Source organism: Morus notabilis, unplaced genomic scaffold (genome assembly GCF_000414095.1).
Source record: "Morus notabilis unplaced genomic scaffold, ASM41409v2 Scaffold2106, whole genome shotgun sequence".
In the NCBI taxonomy this organism is placed as follows: Eukaryota; Viridiplantae; Streptophyta; class Magnoliopsida; order Rosales; family Moraceae; genus Morus; species Morus notabilis.
Genome location: NW_010358656.1, coordinates 105,046 through 121,617, shown reverse-complemented (window position 1 = coordinate 121,617; position 16,572 = coordinate 105,046). Strand labels below are relative to the sequence as shown.

The following is a 16,572-nucleotide window of genomic DNA, read 5'->3' as shown; positions in this document are numbered from 1 at the left end:
CTACCGAAGCCGCTTCTGGCCATAATAATATTGACCGCAACACCTTGGCCCAAGCCTTTTCCTGTCACTGCTAAAGGCAGTTGTTACTGAAGAAGTTTCCATAACATCATTGATCATTGATAAATGTGACGATTCTTTATAAATCTTTAGCTCTCGTATTATATTGTAGCATGAAAATACGTCTTCCTGTGGCAAAAAGAAAGGCCAACTCTATTTTTCATATTTGTAATTTTTTTCAAAAAAAAAAAAAAAAAAGAAGTAAAAAAGCATAAAATCACTCACAACTTGGAGAGATTTACAATGAGAAATGGAATTCATCTTGGATTCCAGTGACGTTCTTGATAATTTCTGCTCCAATGCCACCAAGGTTGCCGCGGCGGCTATGACAGACGGTCTATGCTCCATTATATTGGTTTCTACATGATAAACCAAAAGTTATTAATGCCTTTTAAAACTCATTAGAATCGAGCAACACAAATAAATTTAATGGAAATATTTGCGAAATTAATACCCCTGATTGTAGCCATTATGAGTGCTGTAGTCCGAGAAAGTATGTTAGTTGGGGGAGATTGTAATTGGCATAGCCTTGTGATGAAGTAATGAAGAAAAGCGAAAGGAGTGATTGAATTCATCTTCCACTCCAACGTGCTCAATACAAAAAGCTCCATTTTTCCGATCAAATTGATTCCGAAATCATCATCTTCGAATCGAAAATCCGATAGCGACGGAATTTCCGCTTCCTCCATTTTTGCAGCCAAAGCAAGGCATGCCACGGGCAGTAATCTAATCAACCACATTTCTTCATCCTGCACCAAAAAAAAAAAAAAATCGATTAGTTAATCAACAAGATCAAGATCCAGCCAAACAAAGAAAATAGAAGAAAAATTAGTCATTTTGAGAAGTGAATAAAAAAAAAAAGAAACTTACACTGATAGGCCTCCTCATAAGAAATCGATCAAAATATGTCATGGACAAATACGCAGTTTGGAATTGAAATCCGAAGATTGCTCTGGCCTAGATTGATTTTTAGAAAAATAAAATAATAATAAAAAAAAACCAATCAAAGTAATGAGTTAGTTTTTAGCAAAGAACTGTGATATAAACGTAGCTCAAATGAAAGAAAACAAGAAATGGGGTTAAAACTAAATTATTAATACTTTGAGAATCCAAGCGATTGCTTCTAAGCGATGACATTTGACAAAGTTACCAAACACAAAAGACAGATCTTTTTTGAACCCAAACTCGGTTTCTCTCTCCATGAGGATTTCCACATACTCTTCTTCTTCTTCCACTGAAGTAGTACAGTACTGCCTAAAGCTGATATTGAATGAGTCTTCATCCAAAGAGGTCTCACTTTCTCGGGAATGGAGGCTGGAAAGAGAGTCGTTTTCCATCTTTGTCAAAGCTTCCTCCGTTTGCATCCCAACAGGGAAATTTAAGGAAAACCCGTATCCAAGATTTAGAGAGAGAGAGAGAGAGAGAGAGAGAGAGAACGTGGTTGGTTGACCACGATGACTTGAAACAGAGGAAGATGTGGAGATGGAGATAACAGGGGGCGACAATTTAGCGGGAAAAAATAACGATCCTGCTTTGACAGTTGTAGATTGGAGCGAAATGGGTGTATCGGGTAAAGTATGAATCTTCTGTATACTACAAATTTGGCGAGATTGTAGAAGCTTTTTTCTTTGACAAGAAAGACCCATAATTTTTTTATTTTTATTTATTTTTTAAATAAGAAGGGCTCATAAATTATGCATACAGTCTGTTACGAAAGGTTGATTATTATTATTATTTGAAACTTATAAAAGTCTGCTTTTTTTATTATTTTCTTTATTTTCAAAAAATTAAAGAATGACTAGTGACTACTGACCAGATTTTGACTGGGAAGAGAAAGCCTTTGTTTCAGGGCACGAGTGCTTTGGCTGGAATCGGCTAGAGAACATTGGCGCGCAAAAAAAAAAAAAAAAAAAAGAAAAGAAAAGAAAAGAACTGTACGTTATACACGACTAACGAGTATTAGCACGTGAAAAGCACGGTCCAATAAACATAGAGCTTGTGGCATCTTTCTGGCGGGCAACCGTACATGGGACCGTACCTGTAACCGCACTCATAGTGGATTGTCATCGTCGTATTTCTATTGGCTGGGGCTTTGTTTTCCTCAACGTGGACCATAGACCAATCAAATCGCAGCCCCTCGTCGATTGTGAAAAGTAGGTTTTTTATTTTTTATTTTTTTTTTCTTGGACGATAAAAGGTAAATAAGCATTTTTTTAATGCTTTTGATAATCATCAGTAGGTACTAAACATCAACTAATTTTTGCCTAATTTTCCAAATGAAAAGGTTATTGTCTTTGATCACGTCGTGAGTCACTAACTAGACTTATAATTTTTTTTTTTCGTTTTTGGATTAAGAAATTTCTGTTTCAGACGTTTGGTTTAATAGGGTGTCAACATTAAAAAATATAAATAAAAATATTTAAAAATACTATTAATATTAAGCACTATTATTAATAAAATGTGGTCTCCACCGTTAATATCCTGTTTCATTGCTTAAATACAAAAGCTAGACTTTTCCATGCTCATAAATGGCAGAAACGTATTCCCATTTTCTGTTATATGTAACAAAAGTCATAGTAAAATTAACGACTAAATTAGCTCTAAAAAAATTAATGATTGAATCAATGATGTCGGTCTTGAGTTGAGGGCGCATTCCTATTAATAGTTTTCTCTATTAGCGGGGCAATTTAATATTTTTTATTGGGAAAATTTAATACATTACCATCACTTTTATTCTAAATATATTTTTTTTCTCGTAGAAAAATTAGTTTTGAAGTTTTTTTTTTATGTTAATTTAACTTATTTTAACGATGTATAACGAACCACAAATATTTTTCTTGTCAATTGTCTACACTTTGGGGTATGGTCATCTTGTTGTGCTAGGGTCTAATTTTAAGATACTAATATTGAACTTTTATGGTAGTTCTATTATGCAACTCCGATGGTTTAGGTTCGCAAGTTTATTTTCTCTCACATAAACATTGATGATTTTGTTTCAAAAAAAACAAAAAAATTGATGATTTAAGATTTAAAAAAAAAACATCAATAATTTTGCCCTACTATCTATTATATTATATCTGTAAACTTCACATTTTACATATCAATTTTATAATTACGACTATCTAGCGCCATTGATGCCAAAAATTTTCACTCCATATAATAGAATTTTTCCCCACGTTATTTCTAATTGGAGATGACTTTCATTTGCATGTTGCTGAAGCTCAAGCAAATTGAAGTTGATGATCATCAGAATTAACACACCAATATATTCAATATTATTTTATTTCTGGAGGTAAATTTTCCACATTGAAAAGCTTTCAAAAAAAAAATTCCACATTGAGAAGAAGCAACTCAGTTTATATATAGTTTGTAAGCGTATATGATTAATCATTAGATCAATTTGCAGTGTCATATTCCAAATTCCCAAATATATGAAAATAAAAAGGCATCTGAGTTGTCAACTGTTGGGAATTCGGATAGATCGTAGCAAAGATAAATCGTAGATCATTTGATTATTGATCTGTCAAACGAATTATATCACGACGCAACATCACAATATATATTGTTGTGGGGTCCAGGGAGAAGTCAGTTATATTCTCTAAAGTTGAAAAAATATAACATCGGGGAAGTTAGGGTTCGTTTAGTACGAGAATTCAAATCAGAGTGATTCTAATCATGATTCTGAAACCATAATCGTGATTCAGAATCAAGAGTTTGAATCACCTTGAATCAAGAGGGGGGTGGTGGTTTTAGAATCATGAGTAATTATGGTTTAAAACATCACATCAGATTCTGAATCATGCAAACCAAACACTGATTTAGAATAACTGTAAACAAATACTGATTTTGAACTAGGATCCAGAATCATGATTCTGGATCCATCTACCAAACAAATCCTTAGTGATTAGCATGGACTGGGATTGCAAGGCCCACGCAAAGAAATTAGAAAAGAAGGCCATGCTTTGGTGTATATCTATATTTGTATATCTATATATATGCATGACCTTCAACTTCAAAAAGCTAGCTTGGTCGTTTGTTAGCAACGGCGGGATCGGTTAGAAAGCACTTTACAGGGTCAGGGGAAGGGGAACATCGTCCCCTAAAGTATAGAAAAAAGCCACCCTATACACGCGCCTCTTATTCTTTTTTCATCTTTTGACTTCGCATAAAGAAGCAAGCTACCTAGTTGTGTTAAAAGATTGAGTTATTGTTATTGATCATCATGCAAGGGTACAAGTCCACCCATGCATGAGATCTAAACAAATGTGCTCATTATTATTGCATGATTAGTGTATATATAGGTCAAATTATAGGATCTGTGTGGGACCCACATTTAGTCTGCGCTAACTATTTAGTGACTGATCAGAATATATATAGTACCATTTTAACACTGTATGAGTTTACTTTTTTAAAAAGCAGACGGATAGATAAGAACTGAGAGTAGAGAGACTTACAATCGGTTCTCATAGACATCATAGTAACATATATTATAATTGGGCATGCGTATGTATTTTTTTTATATGTTAAATTTTTAGGATTGTCTTGATTGATATTTTATGGATGCAACACCATTATATGATAACAATATGGACTATATTTCTTGATCAATCGTCACACACGCGCATACAATCTATATCATATATACATATATATATATATATTCTTCATTAATGATAATTATAAACAAGGGATATACGTATCCCTAGGGCAATATATGTTGATTAGAATTAGGATATTCATAGGCATATATGTTGTTGGTTGGTTCTTTAATTAAGGAAACCACATGGGGAAGGACAGAGAGAAATTAGAGGACCCCTAGGGCAACAAATAACAATGCATGCATGCATACCAAAAAGGTCAGCCCAGCGAACAGAAACAATTATAGCAAAATATATAATATAGCAATAATATTATGTAGATATAATATATATATATATATGGGTTTCAAAAATAATGGTCATGGATGCTTTAAACAATTTGGCAGAGCCAGCAGGCAAACACGTCACTCCTTAGCATACCTGAAGATTGAGACGCTTAACAACCAAGCAATATATTCGAAATTATTTCGTGATGTTTACCTACATACTCACACTCTCTCTCCCAATTTGTTTAGTACCGACATTCACCAAAACGTATGATTTCCTTGTTATGCCTGGGGTTGCTTTTTCTTAATTTCTTTTTTTCTTCAATTGATATAATGAAGCCATATTATTGAAAGCTAGCTAGCAAATTAAAGCTTTTTCTTTGAAAGTAACGAGTCTGGAAGATATGTTTACGTTACAAGTCCTCGAGTTTAATTTAACGTGAATTATCGCTATCTTTGGAGACCCTTGAACAATATTTATCAACATACATATAAATTATACATATGGAATAATACTGTACGGTATTCACAATATATACTGATAGTGAAAGACTCATATGGATTAATTGGAAAAAAAAGAAGTCTTGTACATACATATGTGTAACACATTTCTATGAATATGTTTCTAGTCCAGATTTTAGTTGCCTCATTTTGTCTCATTAACTGTCTATTTAATTAAATTTTGATACCTTAGTTTAAGTGTTTTAAATTTAAAGTGATATGACGGATAATTAGTAGTGGAGAGATAGCTAATTATAAGATAAAGAAATAGAGACAAGAGGTTAGACTCGCTAAACACACTAAACACAAGTATTTATATTCTTTATACAACTGCAATATACATGACATATATATGTATGTGTATATGTACATGTACATGTATGTATGTATGTTATTACGGTAGCTAGGAAATAACAATGGGAAATAATGAGAGGGGGGAAGAGCACAGAAAGATGGAGGAGAAAGCAGCATGATTGGGGTTGGTGCCTTAAAAACTTCTGACAGGAAAGGGTTATGTGTTACATGCCCCACAAAACACACACACACACACACTAACTCCCATGCCCATCTCTTTCAACAAAAGTGACCTCCTAAATATAAACTAACCTTGTATTTAACAGTAAGTCAGGAAGGAATATCATCAGTTGGGATTCCCAATGTTTTGACTGCCCTTGATCTCACCCCTTCAATTCCCAGTAATTCCCATTCAAACTTCCCACACTCCCCCAAACACCACCGGGAACTGTGCTCACATGGCTGCTCCCCATATCCTCCACCATCTCCTCCAACAGTTCTGTCCCAAAAGCAATAAAAATGCGTTTTTTCTTTTTTTTTTTTTTTTTATGACTAAAAAGAGACATGAAAATAAAGATGACCTGTCTAGACAATTTTTATTTTTGAAAAAGATAGTGCATTTTGAAAAGTAGCATATAATGAATCACTCATGAAACGGTTTCTACATTGTACATTTCATTTTATTGTCGTATAATTTAATTCTAACCTAAAATTTTGTTGGGAAGAAATCACATGTGAAATTGATTCAATACACTTTAAGAGTTTAACTTGATCTAAAAAGTTAACCTATTGGATTTAAGGTCATTCCATGTATAGAAACTACTTCACATCCTCATCTACTTTCCATGTAGGACAACACACACATGTAGTTTTCTCAACACACTTAGGAGTTCAACTTGACCCAAAAAGTTAACTTATTGGGTTTAAGGTCATTTCATGTATATAAATCACTTCACATTCTGCTACTTTTCATGTGGAAAAGCACGCACATGTACTTTTCTCAACAATCTCTCTCTCATGTGTATGTTTATTGAGTTCCCTCTTGGACCAAAGTTTCTAGTAGCCAGTGTATCCAAGCATCACACTCTAAACGGGAGCCAACTCAAACATGGGAAAGAGAATTGAAACCATGCGAGTCGACCAAATGCTACACCATCTGCATCTGCACCAACACCAACTGCAAGAACACCAACTCGCCATGGGAGGCAATATGAGAACTAAAACCGAGTGTGATCGCTTAACCCCTTCAAACTATCAGCTCTGATACACCTGTTGGGGAGAAATCACATGTGAAACTGGCCCAACACACTTAAGGAGTTCAACTTGACCCAAAATATTAACCTATTGAGTCTAAGATCCTTCCATATACATAAATCACTGCACATTCTCATTCACTTTCCATGTGAAACAACATGATGCACATCTACTTTTCTCAACAAATTTTATCGAGAATAACAAATAATCACCATTGTGTCAAATAACCGGGGATATTTATACTACTATCCTCAATCATTGTAATCTAATCCCTTAATTTTGGTCTAGTAACACTAGGGGGTTTAGGTGGAGGGTTGCAGGTACATCTCGTTTTGTATTAAAAAAATATTTTCCTCTGTCTAACTTTATAAGAGGGAGCTGTAGTCTAATTCATTTGTTTAACAGGATTGATAGTACGTTAAATATACAGTAGTCATACTAGAATCACAAAAAATGTTCATGAAATTAAAGATTGGCAAACTTTTATCTGCTCAATTAATTCAAAAATCTTACACATTGTGTTTATTGATGGAAAAAAAAGAAGAAGAGAGAAATTAAAACTGGACAAAGAATCTCATTCGAATCCAACATATGGACCTTCAGGATTGATTATGAATTGGCGCATTGACACCACACTGAAAAAACAACAAATGGTATTGTGACAAGAAGATGAACCATAATCGCTTTAGGCTGTATGCAATAAAATAAAAGAAAAAGCAAAACAGTGCTCCCCATGCTATATTATTCGGTTATAATTCATGGACCCTCGATCGGCTGACACTTTGCTCTGACGACAATTGCCATTCATTATGCAGCAATTGCTCATCCTCGGTGTTTGACCGCACCATTATCTCTGATTTCCTTTAATATACATATCTTATTAGTATTTCATATCCTCATCATCACTGGTTGGTATTAATTTGGCACTTGAATGTTATATGCTTCATTAGGTTTTCATTTTATTGAGATGTGCTCACTTCTTTTTTTTTTCTTTTTTTTTTTTTTAAATTTTCATTTCCCCCAAAGATCATTGGCTAATGGCTAGGGTCAAAATAAAGCAGGTTTACAAGCTCCAAAAAAAAAAAAAAATGATAATGAAGCAACAGGTTTATGTAATTGGACAAGTTTAAACACGAAGGATGCTGTATATATATGTGGATCTAGCCTCAAGGAAATTCTTAAATGTTGTTTAGGTCGAAATTGATTGACTTCAAAGCCTTTTTACATAAATGTTTGAAAAAGAAAAGCTCATTTTAGATTATTTTAAAAGGGCAACGACCAAAGAGAACAGTTTTCACAAAGGGAAATAATGATATTTATGGAACTATATGCGATTTTAATTTTAAAAAGAAAATTATATTAATTTTTAACTATTTTGGGGTATCTTAATAAAAAGGGGAAAGGAGATAAATGCACTTAATTACTCTTAATTAATATCCTTTTTAGTCAAATAATTATATTTGTCAAAATGATATTAATCAAGAGTAAGGGATAAACATCTAGACTCATAAAAGTAAGTTCAATAATTTTCTTTTAATTAAAAATTTTGTGTGTCAATAAAATTTCCCATTCACAAATAAGAAATAGATTAAAAACACAAGTACGTGTAGTATGTGAAAGACTCGATACTGGCCTCTCTGGCGTTTTGCTTAAAATCTGGCCCAAAACGTCCATAGCCCTGGGCTTCTACTACAACGTATCCCAGATTCAAGTTATTCAGCTCCTACTTTGATTCTTGATTCTTCATTAGCAAACAAAAGAAGAAGAAGAATGACCTACTTTTCTTCTTGATATGTGATTAGTGCATGAAAATGCACCATAAATATTACTTTTGATTTATATAATATTAAAATATTTAAGCTTTAATTAAGCAATTTCATTATTTTTATTCATAATATTTTAATTGAAATTTGTCTAGTTTTTGCTTAATTATTTAATAAAAAGTAGTATAAAAAGCTACACAAAAATGAGCCATGAAAGCCACTTTTCAATCACCCGGAGCCAAGCCTCAGCCGAGCCGCACAAGCCAATCACAGAGAGAGAGCCGAGCAGCTTAGCCGAGCCAACATCAGTCCGCGTGGGCCCCAGCATTTCCAGCGTTTCCTCACTATTCCTCGCGCGCGTTTTCAGCACGTCCATCTTCAGCGCGCGCGTTCCCTCCACGCAGCTTCAGCGCGCATCCAACTCCTCCGTAGTGTGGGTCCCGCGTCTGCAGCCATCAGCCGGCCTTCCTTTCCACGTGTGACAGCTGTCTCAGTGGTCCCCAGCTCTCTTGCTCCGTGCCAGCACACTCCACGCGCGACACATGGCTTCCGCGGGCCCCAGCTGTCTCCAACGCTAGCAGACTTCCTCCACTCCGCGCGCGACACGTGGTGCTTTATTCCTTTGATCCAATCAAGCTTCGACACGTGTCCCTCTGGTGCTATATCCGGATTCCTTCTCCGCAACTTACCAGATTTCTTTCCAAATCAAATATATGATTTCTCCTAATTTATGTGTAATTTTATTTTGTTTCCTTTTCTTTTGTAATTTTCTAGTTTTACTATTTATTTCCTTATTTGACAGGCAACCTCTGAACACTATAAATAAAGGGGTTAGCCTAAGGTTTTAAAAAGCTTTTAATATTCAGTTTTCTGTCGTCTTGCTGTCAGTCTCATATTTTCTCGCTAGAACTTGTGAGAATGTTTTACAAGATAGGCTAGAGTTTTCTTGGTGAGGTTAGAGATGAACTTCTGTTGAGTGACCCAATTCGGGGTTTTGATTCCTTGTTCTGTAAACTTCAACATCTGAATGAATTAAATCTCATCTATTTTTCTATTACTTTTCAAAATATTGTGTGCCAATTTTTATATAAGTTCAGTCACACTTTTTTTATGTAATTCTGTCATGCAATGTTTTGTTATTCAAATTATTTTATAAATTGTCTTTTACTACAATATCGTCAGATTGATATATTGTCGATTTTAGATAACTTGTAATAATAATATTTCCAGAGTCAACATAGAGATTTAATTTATTCAGTTCTTTTATTTTGTGAATCAAAACTGGAATTGGTAAACGAAACATTAGGGATTCTCGACACCTTACCGTTTTTATTATTGAATTTTCTTCATACAAATTCCCTCATTTCTATTTTATTTGCAACAAAATCTCAAAAACTATTCTTTTTCTTTAATTCACTTTTCTCAAACGCTCTTATTCTGTTAGTTATTCTTGCTAATTTATTATCTCTCTGTGGATACGACCGCCCTTCTGTGCTATAATTGACCGTTTGTGAACATCAATTTTGGGCGCTAATCAATATGTCTATTAGAAAAACAGAAAATCAAATATTAGAGTTCTTTTTTTTTATTTTTATTTTTTATACGTGTTGCTCATAGCCCTTTGAAAGTTATTCAATGAAAACGATGTGCTGCTTTTTTGTAGATACACAAAATGGCATGTTATTAGACAACATGTCGTTAGTCATGTTACTAGTCCTTTAATTACTAAAATGATAACGTGTTTGTTTACAAGTATGTCATTATTCTAGTATAAAAACTAGGTGCATGTCATTTCCTTCTGAAAGGTTTGTAGGAGAAAGAAAAATCTCATTTGTAATTCACAAGTCAGTTCTTTGTTAAATGGGAAAACGACACAACGTTCTTTAATGAAATACCTGCACTTATCGTATATGTTAGTTTACCTGCGCTTATCGTATACGTTAATTTACCAATCCATCTTAAAAGCTTAAGTGTTTAAGAGGTGGGTCAACAATAATTTTATACTTTTAACTAGTGTTGCAACTCCTGCCGCCTAAAAATTTCCGGGCACGGCGGGCAGGGGCCTCTCGCCGCCCGACCACGGTTTTTTCAGGTACGGGCTCGAGCAGCCTGAAAATATTCATTCCCCCGACTGCTCGCCGCCGTGGAGAAGTCGTCCCCCGCCGTTCGCCGGAATTTTTTTGAATTTTCCGGCATTACCCGAAGTTGCCTGAAAATTTTAGACCGTTGCCTGAATTTTTGTGATCGTTAGCCCGAAAAATGCCCGAATTTTGAACAAAACGGATCTTTGTTGCCCGAACCCGACCCGAACCTAAATTTTATCCGAAAATTTGAACCCAACGGTCAGATTCTTACCGTTGCCCGACCTGCCCGAATTATGCCCGAACTGCCCGAAAAATATACTAGCTGTTGGACCCGAATTTTTGGGGGAAAATTTTTATTTTTCAACCCAAAAATTTTCCTATCAATACCCCTCTTCCCCCAACCATTTTCCTCACCCAAAAACTCTCATTCTCTCTTAATTTCTCTTAATCTCTCTTAATTTCTCTTAATCTCTCTCAAATCTCTCTTAATCTCTCTCAACTCTCTCTTAATCTCGCTTAAATCTCTCTCGATCTCTCTTAAGCTCTCTCAAAGCGCTCTCAATCTCTCTTATTTTTCATAATGGCTTCTTCTGGTTATGGTGGTGATATTCCCATTGATGCCCAATTCAACATCGAAGAAGAGTAATTTCCTAATGTTTTTCAAACGCAGGAATCACAAACTATGGAAAGAGTTGCTGATGAAACTGCAAATCTGACCCCTGGTGGACATACTAGAGGTCGGGGATGTAATGGTGGTGGCACAAGTGGCCGTGGAGGAGAGGAAAGCGGTAGTGTTAGTGCAAGTGTTGCAAGTTCTAAGAAGAAATGCAAGCCTACCTCAGTAGTTTGGGAGCACTTCAACACATTCGAGAAGGTCGACAATAATGGTAACATTAAATACGTAGCTCAATGTAAATATTGTGGTGAGAAATTACAAGGTAACACTATTCACGGCACTACACACTTAAGAATACACTCTGAAAAGTGTCTTCAAAAGCAAGGAAGCGGAGCTGATCTCCGCCAAACGCAATTATCATTTGATCGTCAAACCGGCGGTCTAAGCACGTGGAAATACGATCCGCAAGTTGATCGTATGGAAATTGCACGATTAATAGCCACATTAGATCAACCACTAAGTTTTACTGAACAAAAAAATTGGCAGCGTTATATTAAAATTGTACATAATCCTAATGCACAATTTTTTTCTAAAACTACTATTAGGAAATATGCATTAAAATTATATAAACAAGAAAAGGAAATATTAATCAACCTTCTACACTCTACTAGCGGTTGTGTTGTGTTAATGGCGGATATTTGGTCCGCTGTTGCCAACAAGGATTATTTAGCTGTAACCGGATATTATTATAAAGGTTTTGATTTGGATAAGAGAATCTTAGGTTTGAAATGTGTTATAGGATCACATACTGCCAATTTAATATATAACACAATTTTATCTGTTATTGATAAATATAGTTTAAGAGATAGAATAATGGCCATAACATTAGATAATGCAACTGCAAATACTAAAGCAATAGAACTTTTTAAAAATGATTTAAGTTTATTCGGTAATAATGATATATTTCACCAACGTTGTGCATATCATATAATTAATTTAATAGTAAAATCTGGTTTAAAATCAATGTCAGGTCATATTAAAAGAATTAGAGATAACATTGCTTGGATTCAAGGTAGTAATCAAATAATACAATATTGGTTTAGATTTCTACAAGCATGTAATCAAAATCCTAGAGCATTAGCCTTAGATATGCCCATAAGATGGAACTCCACTTACATAATGCTTGAACAATGCATCCCCTATAAAGATGCTATAACAAATTATGTTAGTGCAAAATTAAGAACAAGATTTATAGATGAAACTGATTGACAAATTGTCGAACTTTTGTATAACTTTTTAGGTAGATTTCACGAAGTTGCCTTAAAGCTTAGTGGAACTTATTACCCAACTTCACCATTAGCGTTAGGAGAACTTTTAAGAATGTCTATTTTATTTAGTGAATTTAGGACACACGAGGTTTTAGGAGTTCCTATCGCCTCTATGGAAAAGAAGTTTAAAAAATATTGGTCTAAATTACCCATGTTGTATGGTTTCGGTTTTATTTTTGACCCTAGATTAAAATTAGAAGGTTTAGAAAGTGGATTAGATAACTTAGGTGAATTTTTAGCTATCGATACTACTGACCAATTTCCTATTATAAAGGAAAAATATATTCTCTATATATCTCTTACGAAAGTAGGTTTAGAAACACACCTCATGTTGAACAACCGCAACAACGAGACGACAATCTGCATTTATTCTTGAATATTTTTGGGTTGTCTAAGAAGAAGAAGACGACGACGACGACTCAAGGTCAAGAAGAATCTGGGAGTGGATCTTCATCAAGAGGTGGCGGCGGATTCAACGAGTTAATGGCGTACCTGAGTGATGGCTTAGTTATAGACAGTAGTGAAATGTTTGATTTGGTTGAGTGGTGGAGGGCACGAGCATTAACTTGGCCGATCCTAACACGACTGGCAATTGATATTTTTTCGATCCCGGTCTCCATTGTTGCAGCCGAACAAGTATTTAGTACAACCGGCCGAATACTTGAAGAACGGAGAAACGCATTGCAGCAGGATATTGTTGAAGCTTTGGTGTGCATCAAGGATTGGGACCGTTCTAACCAACGCTTACACGATACAGTCTCACCGGCAAACCAAGAATGGATCGACGAATTTAATAGATTAACTTTTAATTTTCAAGACGATAATTCTGCTTTAAATTAAATTTTATTATTATAATTTGTAAATATTTATTTACTTTATAATTTCTAATTTGTATAGTGTTATAAGTTCGTCAAATTTGTAATTTGTCCCACAATGATTGCACTCTTTTTTCCTTACCAAGTTTTTATCCTAATTGGGTTTTTCTTGGTAAGGTTTTTAACGAGGTAATCATGAATTACAAATTTAAAAATCAATGAAGAAGTAATTTTTTTTATATAGTTCGTGTGTTCAATTCAAATTTCAAATTGTAATATACACATTGTAATTATACAAATACAACATCAAAATATAATATAAAAAAAATTTGAAATTCGGGTAGCCGGTCGGGCATCGGGCAGGCACCTCCTGCCAGAAGCCCGTCCATGGCTAATTTTCGAGTCGGGTCGGGTCGGGCAGCCTGAATTTTCAGGCAGTTCAGGTTCGGTACTCGGGCAAAAATTCAGACTTTTCGGTGGTCACGGGCAGCCCATCCAAAGTTTCAGCACTACTTTTAACACTACTCCTCACGTGGGCTGGACAATGGGCAATCGTGTGGGTAAATTAATTAGAAAGCCCAACACGTGAATATTTAAGCCCGAGATATATTAAAGACCCAACACATGCTGACAATTTAAATGGAGATAAAGAGTGCAATTACGGGAATTTGAACTTAAGACCTCCCGCTCTGATACCATGTTAGTTTAACAATCCATCCTAAAAGCTTAAGCTATTAGGAGGTGGGCCAATAATAGTTTTATACTTTAACACTCTCACTCACGTATGGGCTGGACAATATACAATCGTGTAGGTAAATTAATCAGAAAACCCAATATATGAATATTTAAGCTTGAGATACATTAAAAACCCAACACATAATGACAATTTAAATATGGATAAAGAGTGTAATTACATGAGTTTGAATTCAAGGCTTTTCACTCTAATATCATATTAGATTATTAATTCATCCTAAAAGTTTAAGCAATTAGAAGATGAACCAACAATAAGTTTATACTTTTAACAGTATATACTTGTCATCCAAGCACAAAATGAAATGAGACTCGTTTCAAAGTTATAGCTGTTTGTTTTGTGTGTTGTCCTTATGTCTAAAGACAATATCGTTTTCTGTAAATGTTTCACGTTATTTTTGTTGTCATTGGATAATAAATCGACATTTCGTTATTGTTTTAATTTATTTTTTCGTTGTTTTGCACCAAAAGACATGTTTTTGAAATGTAATAGTTGTTGTTTACGTTTAAAAGTAATATGTCGTTTCCATAGTCAGTAACGTATGAAAGACATTCCTTGTTTCAACACTTGTTTATTTGTTGTAATATTTAACAAGATGTCGTTCTGCTTTAATGTCGTTTCTGACAAATCAAAACGACATGGTGTCGTGTAGAAAATACTTCCTGTCATTCATCTTAAAAAATGTCGTTTCCTGTTAATGTTTCATGTCGTTCTAGCTATTACCGAAGAGTAAAACGATTTACAACGACAACCAGTGCTAATTTATTTAACAAGAGACTTCAGTTAATGCTTTTTAAATGAAAACTTCAATTAATGTTGAAACAATAACTAAATCGCAATATACGTTCACCAGCAAGAAATAACCGACGTATTGGTTAGGAATGGCAATAATCCCGCCCGGAACAGGATGGGAATGAGGGATAATTATTAGGGATGGAAATGAGGATGGAGATAAAATTTAATCCTCTCACTCTACCTCCTCCACAATATTAATATATTATTTTTATGTAAATATATATATACATATAATCTTTTAAAATTATTTTTTTATTTAAAAAAAGATAATTATATTTTTTAATTGAGAAAGGATAACTACCAATTATAATTTCTTATTTCGAGAAAAAGGATAATTATTAATCTTCTCTTATATTATATATACACAGAAATCAGAGATGCACTGTCTAGTACCTACTCATTTTCTTTTAAAGCTATTAAGAATAGATAAGTGATGATAATTTACGTTTATATTTTGATGTTTTTATACTTTTTTCGTTTATGTATTGTTTATTATTTTTGAATTCAGTTTGGCAAATATGCTAATAATTTGATTTTTATTATGGAACCTTTTACTTTGGTTTAAATTTATAATAAATTTCTACTATATTTTTATTTTAATTACTATAATTTTAAAATGTATAATCCTATATAATGAGACATGAATTGGATATGAAAAAAGCTCCTCAAAAATTTCTGATTCTGATCCCGCTCTTCTTTACGCAGGGATTGGGATAGTTAAAAGAGGCTGGGATAGGAATGGAAAATAATCGCCGCCCATTACCATCCCTAGTATTGGTTTAGCATAAAAGACAAGCAGTGTATATATATATATATATAACAGCTGTCTATTACCTGTTTTTATGTATAGAAGATGACAAGTAAACAATCGACACAACTCAATTTAAATGGTGTATGTTAGAAAAAAATATTATAATAAAAAAAATTAAATTTAAATTTTTAGGAGGAAAAAAGTTCAAAGAACGCAACAGTACTGTTAGCGTAAAACGACACGCGTTTTAATATGTTGAAACTTGAAAGGATCTTAACATTTGAAACGACGTGTGTCGTTTCATGTTGTTTTGTTCTCACTCACACATAGTCATCAATTCAACCACGGCTCCATCAAACTAAAATAAAAAATAATAATAATAAAAACCAACCACAGAACGACAATATTAAAAGACGTTTAATTTATATATTTAGAATTATATGTATTTTTTATAAAAAATTATTATAAAAAATTATAAATTATAATTTAAAATCAGACACGAATACAAAAGATAAACATCGTTTTACTGTTTGTGTTTAGGTTCCAAAAAGCTTGCAATTTATCAGCAGACTCTTCTAGTAAAAACAGGAAAAAGAAAAAGAAAAATAAAAAAATCCATTATCTTATCCACGTGTTCGTCCTTTTCATATCGTCGTGTCCGTAAATCCACCTCCCAATTGGCGCGGGCGGCGACAATTC

General features: G+C 33.9%; 1 protein-coding gene across 1 annotated transcript; it reads right to left on the bottom strand.

Annotated features, from left to right (window-relative positions):
- LOC21388737 (cyclin-D5-1) lies at positions 1-1,394 on the bottom strand. The gene is made up of 5 exons (XM_024162245.1): positions 1,158-1,394; positions 930-1,014; positions 512-799; positions 283-416; positions 1-186 (listed from the first exon to the last, which is right to left on the bottom strand). Exons 1-5 carry the CDS (start codon positions 1,392-1,394, stop codon positions 1-3), a joined length of 930 nt encoding a protein of 309 aa, XP_024018013.1.
- Between the last annotated feature and the right edge of the window lie 15,178 nt (positions 1,395-16,572).